The 11,625-nt window shown below is 36.4% G+C and overlaps 2 protein-coding genes and 1 non-coding gene across 4 annotated transcripts; 1 reads left to right on the plus strand and 2 right to left on the minus strand.

Moving 5' to 3' along the window:
• The first annotated feature begins 3,940 nt into the window (after positions 1-3,940).
• On the plus strand, positions 3,941-9,857 carry LOC147482807 (monodehydroascorbate reductase-like). Its single transcript, XM_086575818.1, has 10 exons — positions 3,941-4,347; positions 4,434-4,505; positions 5,173-5,224; positions 5,423-5,503; positions 6,070-6,188; positions 6,333-6,552; positions 6,863-6,981; positions 7,076-7,201; positions 8,588-8,728; positions 9,342-9,857. The coding sequence occupies exons 1-10, from the start codon at positions 4,186-4,188 to the stop codon at positions 9,663-9,665; spliced, it is 1,416 nt and encodes a 471-aa protein (XP_086431944.1). The 5' UTR covers positions 3,941-4,185; the 3' UTR covers positions 9,666-9,857.
• Positions 9,858-10,164: 307 nt separating this feature from the next.
• LOC147482808 (uncharacterized) lies at positions 10,165-11,622 on the minus strand. 2 transcript variants are annotated; one of them, XM_086575821.1, is made up of 4 exons: positions 11,483-11,622; positions 10,663-10,776; positions 10,544-10,623; positions 10,165-10,435 (listed from the first exon to the last, which is right to left on the minus strand). In XM_086575821.1, the coding sequence occupies exons 1-4, from the start codon at positions 11,568-11,570 to the stop codon at positions 10,409-10,411; spliced, it is 309 nt and encodes a 102-aa protein (XP_086431947.1). In that variant the 5' UTR covers positions 11,571-11,622; the 3' UTR covers positions 10,165-10,408. The 2 variants fall into 2 exon arrangements, with proteins under 2 accessions (XP_086431947.1, XP_086431946.1); XM_086575820.1 differs by having other exon boundaries at positions 10,544-10,776.
• LOC147482809 (small nucleolar RNA snoR100) lies at positions 11,018-11,130 on the minus strand. The gene has a single exon (XR_015207152.1). It is a non-coding gene; the product is annotated as a small nucleolar RNA snoR100 (small nucleolar RNA).
• Positions 11,623-11,625: the final 3 nt, after the last annotated feature.

The following is an 11,625-nucleotide window of genomic DNA, read 5'->3' on the forward strand; positions in this document are numbered from 1 at the left end:
AGCCAAAGCAACATGTACAAGTAAGCTTACATTGAGTTCTTCAATTTCATATCCATATTACATAGAATAATGAGTTCTTCAATTTCATATCCATATTACATAGAATAAAATTTCTCTTTTCATATCCTATAAGTTTTCATTTCCCAAAGGATAAAATCACAACACCTATTTGGCTATTTGTACTTGTGTAAACAGCACTATTATGTAAAGAAGATCTTGTACATAGGCTGGTCGTAGGTGAAGTTGTCACGTTAATTGGTGTCTGATTTGGCTATCTTGTGTGGAGACTTCAGTTTAACACTTAAACAGCCGTCATGGAGACCAGACTGCCATGCCCACTTTAGCAAAAGGTTAATATCACTTTAAAAGACTCTAAAATTTCTCACTCTCAGGACTATTAATACTAGTACTAGTCATCTGCATGTCTACCCGTATGTATCCCAAAGACAAAATTAGCTTTATAACAAAAATACCTAATCTTTTACAAAAACAATGTCAATAGTCCCACTTGATAGATTAAGCCTGTCCTGAGTTACATTTTGTCCATTCTCTTGATTCAAATAATCCAACATTTACTTTGACTATTGAAATGCATAACCAAACTCAAAGTAATGATACAAAAAAAAAAAAACATAACAATAGTGTATATTATTCTTATTACCTCGCCAAATTTGGATTCACAAGCTTGTTTATTTCCATAAAAAACCCAAAAATCACACAAACAAGGCCCATCTTTACCAGTACACATAGATTTACAAGCTTTACAACACTCTTATGAAGAATTAAACTTAAACTCAGAACCCCACTTCACAGCAGCTCCCCAAAGTTCCAAATGCTCAATCCCTTTACAACAATCCCTTTCTTCATTCCTCACCAAATTCCCACCCTTACTACTCTCTTCTAACAACCCTGAATCAAAACTAGACACTGTAACATTGTTTTTTGCTCTAAATGCTGACGATATAACCATGTATACCAATGAACATGAAACTACACCCATTAGTAATAATAGAATTAAAAGCACACAACATAACCAAAGTAGCAATCCAATTGTGGAAAAATAATGTAGCAATCCAATTTTCCATTTCAATACATGTAATAAGAACACAAAGTAGGAAACCAATAACTACATTACAACTAAACTATAAACTGAAACCAAAAACCAAAAACAAACTCCAAACAACCCACTCAAGAAAAAAAAGAAGAGCTTATAGTTTATTGAGAAGAAAGTGTCCAAATGTAGATCCAATATCCAAATGTTGTCCTTGAATTCAAATGAAACTCGAATTAAAACTACAAGAAAGCAAAGAAAACAGAGGTTTGGTTGAGTTTGGTTTTGAGTTTTTGAGGTTACAAGGTTTGGCTGAGAGAGATGATACCGGTGGATTGGGCAACCCCCCCAAAAAAATTGCGATGATTGTGAGAAAATTGCGAGAGGGTTTGTGGAGAGAAATCGCGAGAGAGATGACCGGTTAGAGTAGGTTTTCCCGGTTTAGGTGGGGGGTGTACTAGGCTTTTTGTTGGGCTTCGCTGTTTGGGCTTGGGTTGGAGGTTGCCCAATCCAATTCTGGTGGCGCCCAATACAGGACCTTTAAAATATTTTAAGGAATTGGGAGCTTTGTTAATCTAGTCAATAGGAATAGAAGCAATAAACTGAAGGTTGAGACAGAGCGGGCAAAAAAATATGGGAACCTTTGAGCATAACCTTTCCAAAGTTTTACCAACTGACCATACTGTCATTCCGAAGGAAATATTTTATGTAAAATATCCAAGTGACTAAGTACTCAAAAAGTCAAAAGTTGAATGGACTAAGGAAACACAACACTTATGTGTTACATTCTAATTTGAAGAAGAGTAATTTAATTGAAGTGTGAAATGTTCGATAGATATAAGGGTAAATTCCTAATTCGGCTATGATAATGTCATTTTATTCTTAATCTGGCCATTGTTAGCAACTCAGTGCAAAAAGTTGCTGACATTAGCCCACTAGTTGCTGACAAAATGCGTTGAGTTGCAATTTGTGGCTGAATTGGAAACACATTGACATTATTATGGCCGAATCAGAAATTTACCCTAGATATAATGATCTATTCTCTCAAAACCCTCACAATGGTCTCTCAGTAAAATGCTAAAATGCTCCAATGTAGGTTCAATCGAGGTGCCAAAAATATAATTTCGGCTATATGTATTTGTGTACTATCATCAAATATGGCTGATTTCTAGTAATAAGTGTGGTTGGTTTCTAGTAGTTTGAGAATAACGTTCATTTTTCACCATCTTGCTTATAATAATTTATTAGTTTTCCCAAAGAAAAAATCTTTTAGTTGCCAGTAGGGGTGATAAAAGGGCCGGGCCGGGCTAGCCCGGCCCTCAAACCATAAAAGCCCTCATGATTGAGGGGCGGGTCTTTCCCCCCCTATTTGATATTGAGGGGCGGGTCGAGTAGGGTCAAGCATGAAAACTCGAGCCCTTAACTCTACGGCCCTCGGCCCTCATTTTGAGGGCCAAATGAGGGGCGCGGGTCGGGCCCCGTCTAATTATACTTCACTAGTTTACTATTTTTTTTGTATTTTTTTTTTTTTTTTTTTTTTTTTTTTTTTTTGTAATTGATTTAATGATATGTATATAAGTATACAAAACTAATTCTTATATCTTTAAAAAAAAAATAGATAGAGATGGTGGAAGAGATGATATTCTTAAAATATCTACATTTTTAATACTTAACTATGTTGTTAGGTTGGATTTGTTTTATGTATGACTTATATACATATCATTAAATCAATTACAAAAGTGCATATATTATATTATGTTATAATTTATCCCCTATTGAAAACTAATTTAATAATTTTTTATACAATTTAGATAATTATAGTATAATACATAAATATAATGTAAAATAACAAAGAAAATATGGTTTTCTTTTTTAGGGTTTACACAAATATATAGTATAATACATAAATTATCACCTCTATTTTGGGTTTACACAAAATAATCATAATTCACTTTTCTTTTTATATTTGAACTCTTTTACTCAAATTACAAAATACCTCATATGATATATGGTAAACTACTATTATTAAACATCATTTGTAGTGAAAATATTTAGTTCAAATAGGGATAATTGTGGTACCTTACATATATATAATGTAAAAAAATAAAATATATCTTATCGAAAAAAAAATATACTGAGGGCCAAGTGAGGGCTTGGAAGGGCCAAATGCGGGCCGGGCCTATGCTTCAGAACCTAGACCCTAGCCCGCCCCTAACAAGCATGAGGGCCGGGCCAGCTCGCCCCTCAAATCTGTGAGGGCCAACTTTTGAGGGTTTTGATGCGCATTTTTTAGGGCCGGGTCGGGCCGGGTTGAGGGCCTGAGGGCCAAATTATCACCCCTAGTTGCCAGATCTTAAACCAAATAATTTCATTTTCCAAACATATAAAATCTATGGATGTCGTATTCAGTGACATCATCACCCTAGTCTTCCATCAATTCAATAGTAGTCGACTAATCTACAATGCCCCAATGTGAACTAGTGCACTTTTCCCAAATCACACGAATGACTCTGACCGTGTAGACGGCAACATTCATCCTTTCTATTCTCTTACCATTTCACCCACCATTCACACACACACTCACCCGCCATAAACAATTTCGTGGCAAATAATAAATCAACGACCAATCTAAGTATAGATGTAATTTTACACTCCCCATTGGAGATGCCCTAAGTGTGGTTGGTTTCTAGTAGTTTGAGAATAACGTTCATTTTTCACCATCTTGCTTATAATAATTTATTAGTTTTCCCAAAGAAAAAATATTTTAGTTGCCAGATCTTAAACCAAATAATTTCATTTTCCAAACATATAAAATCTATAGATGTCGTATTCAGTGACATCATCACCCTAGTCTTCCATCAATTCAATAGTAGTCGACTAATCTATAATGCCCCAATGTGAACTAGTGCACTTTTCCCAAATCACACGAATGACTCTGACCGTGTAGACGGCAACATTCATCCTTTCTATTCTCTTACCATTCACCCGCCATAAACAATTTCGTGGCAAATAATAAATCAACGACCAATCTAACGGTCCAACACAAGCCACATCAGATTTTACGAAACGTTCGAAAACAAATTCAAAGGGTCAACCACTGAACAACTTTCTCGCCTTATAACACTGTCCAAAAAATGACCACCTCTCTCTTCTTCAATTACACAAAAGTTTTTCCCACTCACTTTCCCAAACACATACACAAGACTAATAACAATCGTACCCCTTTGTTCTCCATTTATTCTTCCATGGCTGAGAAATCTTTCAAGTACGTGATCATTGGTGGCGGTGTTTCTGCTGTATGTATACCCACATGCATCTTTCTTTTTCAATATATATGTTGTTGTATGAGTTTTGTTTTGAGGCTTGGGAATGTTTTATATAGGGATATGCAGCTAGGGAGTTTGCTCAACAAGGTGTTAAGCCAGGGGAACTTGCTATTATTTCGAAAGAGAAGGTATGGTTTCAGTACTTGTGGTTTATTACACATGATACTTTGATCATGATTCACGAAGTGGGGAATTTTTATTTATTTATGTAATGATATTAGTTTATCTGAGAAGAAAGCCTAAACTTATATGTATTATGAGTTACTTTGCACAAAGAAATGATCTTTATTGAGTATAGATAAGGAAAAAAGTGATTAAAGGTTGTTTATTATTACTACCGAAGTGGCAATACTATTTTCTATGGTTTAATATTTCTTACTGAATAAAAAGAATGTGATGGTAATATGTTTGTTCATTTTTTTTTGTTATTCTTTTTGGGTGTTTTCAATCCGGTAAGAAGTGTATATCATTTTAGAAAAGTTGTCCTGCAAAAGAGAAAGGAGTAAGAAATTGCAAGAGATAAGTAGGCTCAATAAACACCAAAAGTAACAGCAAGTATGGCTCCTTCTTCACTGGAAATATCTTATTGGATAATGGATATATGTGGACATTCATAGTATGATGGCAAATAAAGTCAATCCATTCGTTGTTCGTAGTCGTGATTTCCTATAGGGTTAATTTACTTGAGAGATGATTATTTTCGATGCAACTTATGAAGTCGTAGCTCCACACTTTTCTTATTATTGCATATATGAGCTTCTTTAGTGCCAGACTTATATATGAGTTTTATTTCAGGTAGCTCCTTATGAACGTCCAGCTCTTAGCAAGGCATACCTTTTCCCTGAGGGTAAGTTGAGTAGAGTATAATTAGAAAAGTGATTTTGGTCTGAGATCTGTGGTTAACCTATTGGACCTTAAAATTTTACCTAGCAAAAATGGAAGTGACCACCATTAGTGATTTGTCATATTCCATTATCTGGCTCTATTAAGCTAAACTAGTTCTCATTTTTGGACAATGCTCCTCACGGTGAGATTGTTTGTGCAGCTCCTGCAAGACTACCTGGTTTCCATACCTGTGTTGGGAGTGGAGGAGAAAGACAACTTCCTGAATGGTACACCGAAAAAGGTAATGTTTGCCATACCATTTGTTTTATATCTAAATTTGAGCTATAGTTGTACCTGTTAGGATATATAGATTCTTCAAAGAATGTTTGTTTTCCCAAACTGATTCTGGGGAAAGTTCAAATATAAGTCCAATTAACAATTGTTTTTTAGTCTCACTGAGGGAAATTCCACTTGGAAACAATCATACAAATTATTTTGGTCCTGAATTACAGCTCAAAAAAATGAATCTTTTGTGTGAAAGATCACAAGAATTCAATCATCTAATTTACCGAATCTAGTCAAATAAAAGAGCAAGAAAAGCATGAGAAGACTTATAAATCAATTGCAGGAAAAAAAAATGAATTGTTAGGTGAGTTTTAAAAAGGTGAAGATTGAGCTGAAGGAAAAAGAAGAGGGGTGAACTCCATTTTTTTTAAGAATTGGCAGGGAGTATATTAGTGTGGGTGGGCGTTGGGAATGCTAACACCCTTAACAATTTCGCACCACCTTTGATTTCATAAACTTGTTGGAGAAACCTTCAATGTCAAGCTTACATGAGTCTTCAAATCTTCAATTCCGTTATTGCAGGCATAGAATTGATCCTTGGCACTGAAATAGTCAAAGCTGATCTTGCTTCTAACTCACTTACTAGTTCAGCTGGAGCAACCTTCAAGTATGATACTCTGCTCATTGCAACTGGTTCAACGGTATGACTCATATAAATCTGTGAGATGTGATTTTGTATATGATTCTTTTCTTGCGCCCTGTTGTGTGAGTTGTAGAAGTTTCTTTAGTGGTATTATATAGGCTACCTAGCATAAATTTTGTTTCTTCTTTTGATGTTTTATTAGGTAATAAGGTTGACTGATTTTGGAGTTCAAGGAGCTGATGCTAAGAACATTTTCTACTTGAGAGACGTGGAGGATGCTGATGAACTTGTAGACGCAATTAAGGCGAAGAAGGATGGAAAGGCTGTCATCGTGGGAGGTGGATACATTGGTCTTGAACTTGGTGCAGTCTTGAAACTCAACAACTTAGATGTGACAATGGTGTATCCTGAACCATGGTGCAGTAAGCGCAGCTCACTTTAAGCTTCTATCATAACTTATAGTCATTCTTTCTTTTCTGTAGTCCTACGATCCTTCGAATAAGAAGAAATGCATCTGACTGAATAGCAAAACAATGAGAAAGAGACCAGTTTGCATTTGGGGGACTATTCTAACAAGATATGCAAACTACAGTTTACTTCACTTCTCTCCTCCGTACATTTTAAGATCTATCAGCTTATGAAAGATGATGTGCTAACACTTGCATTACTATAACATTTGTGATCATCTTCAAGGGGGAAAATGATTCCTGAATGTAACCATATTTATTGCAGTGCCTCGACTTTTCACTTCCGGAATAGCTGCTTTTTATGAAGGCTATTACGCTAATAAAGGGGTTAAAATTGTCAAGGGAACGGTTGCAACTGGGTTTGATTCTGATGCAAATGGAGAAGTAAGTTATTTAAGTGGCCAAGCACTACGTATTAATAGAAGACACTACATCTTAGCATCATTTTCTTATTTGGGGAAATGCTTCGTGTTTTCAGGTTAAAGCGGTGAAGCTGAAAGATGGGAGAGTGATGGATGCTGATATTGTTGTTGTTGGAGTTGGTGGAAGGCCTCTTATATCACTCTTCAAGGGTCAGGTTGCAGAGGAAAAAGGAGGAATTAAGGTTATTTAATTTTCTTGTCAACACTCAGTGTAGCAATAAAAAGCTCATTCTGATCATTTAAGCACTCGAAAAATCGTCCTTCTACCCATAAGTTGAGATTTTGTTATGATAAACTGCAACATAGGTTCAGAAGGTAGAAAGGGCTACACTTTCTACTTATATTGTGTAATTAGAAACAAACTCTGTGATTTACTCCCCTGTACTCTTGACTGATGGCATATTCCGAATTCAGCATATTCCTTTCTAATCAATGGGTATAAAGCGCTCTCTCAGCCTATGCCTATATACACATATACACATACACCTATCAAAACACATTCTTCTCCCACCGGATTTCAAGTGGAATCCCTCTAAGATTCTCAAATATCTCGCCCTTATCTGAAAAACATGAGCTCAGATGCTGACACTACTCCGTCAAGGTGGGCCAAGTCAAGTTGTTCACAAGAAGTCTTTATTTACTTTGATCATACCCTTGTTGGAAGGCAATTCTTATAGATTGGATAAAAAAGGCCATATCGTTGTTTATACAAGCCTACTCATTGTTTATACCCTTTTCCTTTCTCTTCTTTCTACCCCTCTCTGCTTCTATCAAAACTTTGCCTAGGAATTTCTACGTGTATGTTTGGTTTTTCCAATGAGTAGGGCCTAAAGACTGAAGCTCACACATGTTTTGATTCTTTAAGAACTATGTGTTACATGGACACGCCATATTTAAACAACAACAACAATCCATGTCGGATCCGTTTCCACGTGACTGTGTCATGTCGTATGTGATATACTTAAAGTTTGGATACTTCACCATGTCAGACAATTTGTATCACGGACACACTTATCCTTATCAATGTAACTTAGTTTTATAGGCTTTCTATACTGCAGATAAGAAGGATTAGTTTGGAGATAAAGAGCGAAGAGGTCATGACTTCCATTCGTTGTTTAGATGTAGAAGGGACACGCAACAAAAGTTGATTAACTCTTTAAACCCTTGTTTTGCATCACCTGCACAAGCATGTAGAAGGAAATTATAAATGGGTCATCTCCAAAGTCTTGGCTTACAATATTAGGTAGTGTGGATTCTGTGTGTGTGGAAAGGTGTTTATTGTCAGCATCACATTGGTTTTCAGCCATAGGTGGGGGCTAGGATTTCACAATCCATGTTTTCCTTTTCCCGTAATTTATTCCTTAATATGCATTTTACCAATTTAACGACACATGCGCCCTCATCACATGAACTGGACACAGTTATGCCACACTCTTTACGCTGCCAAACAGAGGCTAAAGCAATTTCAGTTATGTTCATCTATTGCTCTTGTTACATTTTCTATTGGTGAACTGTGTTTGATATTTACATTTTGCTAAAAGTTCGTCTAAAATCTCACTGCTTTACAGACTGATGCATTCTTCAAAACTGGTGTTCCCAATGTGTATGCTGTGGGAGATGTGGCTACCTTCCCTTTGAAATTGTACAGCGAGATTAGGAGAGTGGAGCATGTGGATCATGCCCGAAAATCGGCTGAGCAAGCCGTAAAGGTCAGACTCTCTGATAACGTTCTTTAAATGTTCTTTCTGTTTTGTGTTTAATCAGAAAACATAATTCTTGTATTTTTTTACCAATCAAAAGTTTACTTCGTTTCTTTCATAGGCTACAGGGGACTCAGGGTCTCATATTACTCCTGAGTTTTTATTTTCTTCTATTAATTCTGAAAGATAGTATTTCATTAGATCCTATAAAACCAGAGTACAAAGGATCCTGTTGAGATCACATGGCCTTTTACACCCTTTTACACCTCAGGACCCATCTCTCAAGGTGCAAAACCATGGATGACGTGGACAATGCCATTTAAAGGCAAGTTACCCTTGGATCGAAGTAGGACTAAGTGATAAATTTTAGCAAGATGCTGAAAAATGAGAACTCGTACATATCCACAATACAAATGGCTCAAAACCTATCATTCAAACTTCAAAGGCAGTGTGCTCTTGGATAGAAATGATAAGTAAGATGCTAGAAGAGAACACCTGTACACAAAGCTAAAAAGGGTTCACTTAGCCGGAATGTTGTGTATAATTTGATTTTGCCAGCTATTGAAAGAAGCACTCAATACGTCCTGCTTGAATCCTTTTTTCATGTTTGCCGTTCATGCAGGCTATCAAGGCCAGTGAAGAAGGAAAAACTGTTGACGAGTATGACTACCTGCCATACTTCTACTCTCGCTCATTCAACCTTTCATGGCAATTTTATGGAGACAATGTTGGTGATACAGTATTGTTTGGAGACAACGATCCAGCATCCCCAGAGGCCAAATTTGGAACATATTGGATTAAAGATGGAAAAGTAGTGGGTGTGTTCCTTGAGAATGGAACCCCAGAAGAAAACAAGGCTATTGCGAAAGTTGCAAGGCTCCAACCCCCAGTTGAGCATGTTGATCAACTTGCCACGGAGGGCCTAGCTTTTGCATCTAAGTTTTGAGAGAAATGAGCATATGGAGTGATAATGTGATACTGCAATTACACAGCTTTAGTAGTGGTTTGATTGTATTTGTGAATTCTTTTCTTTACTTTCATATTTTCACTGGACATCTGTTCTCTTTAACTGGTCTGTTTGTTTATCATGAATATTTCCTACCAGACTACTCGAGTCAAAACATAGTGCTTTGATCAATGCTTTTATCCTTCGATGTGTGATACTGCAATGAAATTCATAGTAGAAGGTTTAAAACACACACAAGCATAATTTAGACAAAACACAAGGCTTACAGGAAACAGTAGCTTCTACTACGTTGTGTACAGGATTTCCACACTTAGCGTGCTTTAGGAAATTTTTCATGAAGTTGTTTATTAGCAGAAGTTTCAAGTGTTTCTGCTATTCTCTTCTTGGTTTGCATAGGCCCATTCTTTATCTCCATAATAATTATCACCTATGAAAATGATCACAGAACTGGGAAAATATTATAGGACATCTATATGTCTGTAACATATCAAAACTAACTGAGAATTTCAATGAAGTATGATTCTAATAATTTGAAGTCAACATACTTGAGTACACCAAGGATGTTTGATGTTTCAAATTCATCCCATCAAACTCCTTTCTACCAAAAAATTTAAAACTCAAAACTTCCTAAAAACATGAAAAGCAAATATACTCAGCAGACAGTGCACCAACATTTCACCAGCATCTCCAACTTCAGAAAAGGAAGTGTGGTCACAAACCCCTCAATCAAAGAGACCGAAGCCCATGTCCTGCAAAAAAGTAATTAATGCATGGAATTAGTCACGATAAAAAAGCTAGAACACAATAACGGAGGTTCAGGAAGTGCATGGATAACTTTGATTCATTAAGAAACTTACATCATCAGACACCTCTGCCTCTTCGACCTTCTCTTCTTTCTTTGATTCAGCAGCAGCAGGTGCTGCGGCACCAACACCACCTCTGGAGGCAGCTACAGCAACAGCAGCGCCACCACCACCGGAAGGAACTGAAGCCATCTTTTCCCTTCCAGATGCAATCACCTCTGTTATGTCCTTGCCCTTGACTTGTGATAGGAGAAGCTCGATCTTATCATCATCAGCATCAGCCCCAACTGTATACCAAAAGAAACGTCTTAGATGTCATACACATTTATTTCAAAACTTATGATAAATCCATTAAACGAAACAACATCCAACAATTGTTACCCGTAAAACATAGTTTCCCTGTAAGCAGATTTATCACCACAACTTGTAGTACAACTGCTAGTTTCCACATTATTTGTAACTTCTAAAATACAATTTAACCCAACAATGTTGTTAAGTGACAATTTTCAAGAGCAAAATAAATACAAAAAATATAGGTTTAATCCAGGCCTGCAAATCATAGAAACCCCGAGAGGTATCAGAGCAAGCAGACATGACGACCGTATTCCATGTATGTGCACATCACCATGCTTCCTTCCTATTATTTTATTCCAGAGCATCGGCTTATTGTGCACAGGACAACATAACAAATACCACTAAGTTCGACTTCAGGCATGTCATTAAAAAGCCCCTTTGATAAATTTTAGCTACCATCATTCCATTCTCACTTCTACTAACAACATCCTAAAAAACCACAACAACTTATATAATAAGTCACCCACACACCAAAAATAAAAGGATGTTTATATTGCCTTACAACTTACTTGATAAACATTAACAATCCAATACCAAACGGAATCATGTCATGCAACAAAGTCCAAAGTCCACGAAAGATGTCAACTAAATAACACAGCATTGTTAAATAAACAAATACGAAAGAAAGAGAAGACGAACCAGAGGCAAGAATAGTCTTGATGTCATCAGCACAAGGTTCGTTGTTTCCACCCAACAATGCAAGCAAATATGCGGCGACCACCTTCATTGTTTCTTTTTTCTCTCCTCTCAAAAATTTCGTAGCGGTAAGATATTATATTATT

This window comes from Coptis chinensis, chromosome 8 (genome assembly GCF_015680905.1).
Source record: "Coptis chinensis isolate HL-2020 chromosome 8, ASM1568090v1, whole genome shotgun sequence".
NCBI classification, from domain to species: domain Eukaryota; kingdom Viridiplantae; phylum Streptophyta; class Magnoliopsida; order Ranunculales; family Ranunculaceae; genus Coptis; species Coptis chinensis.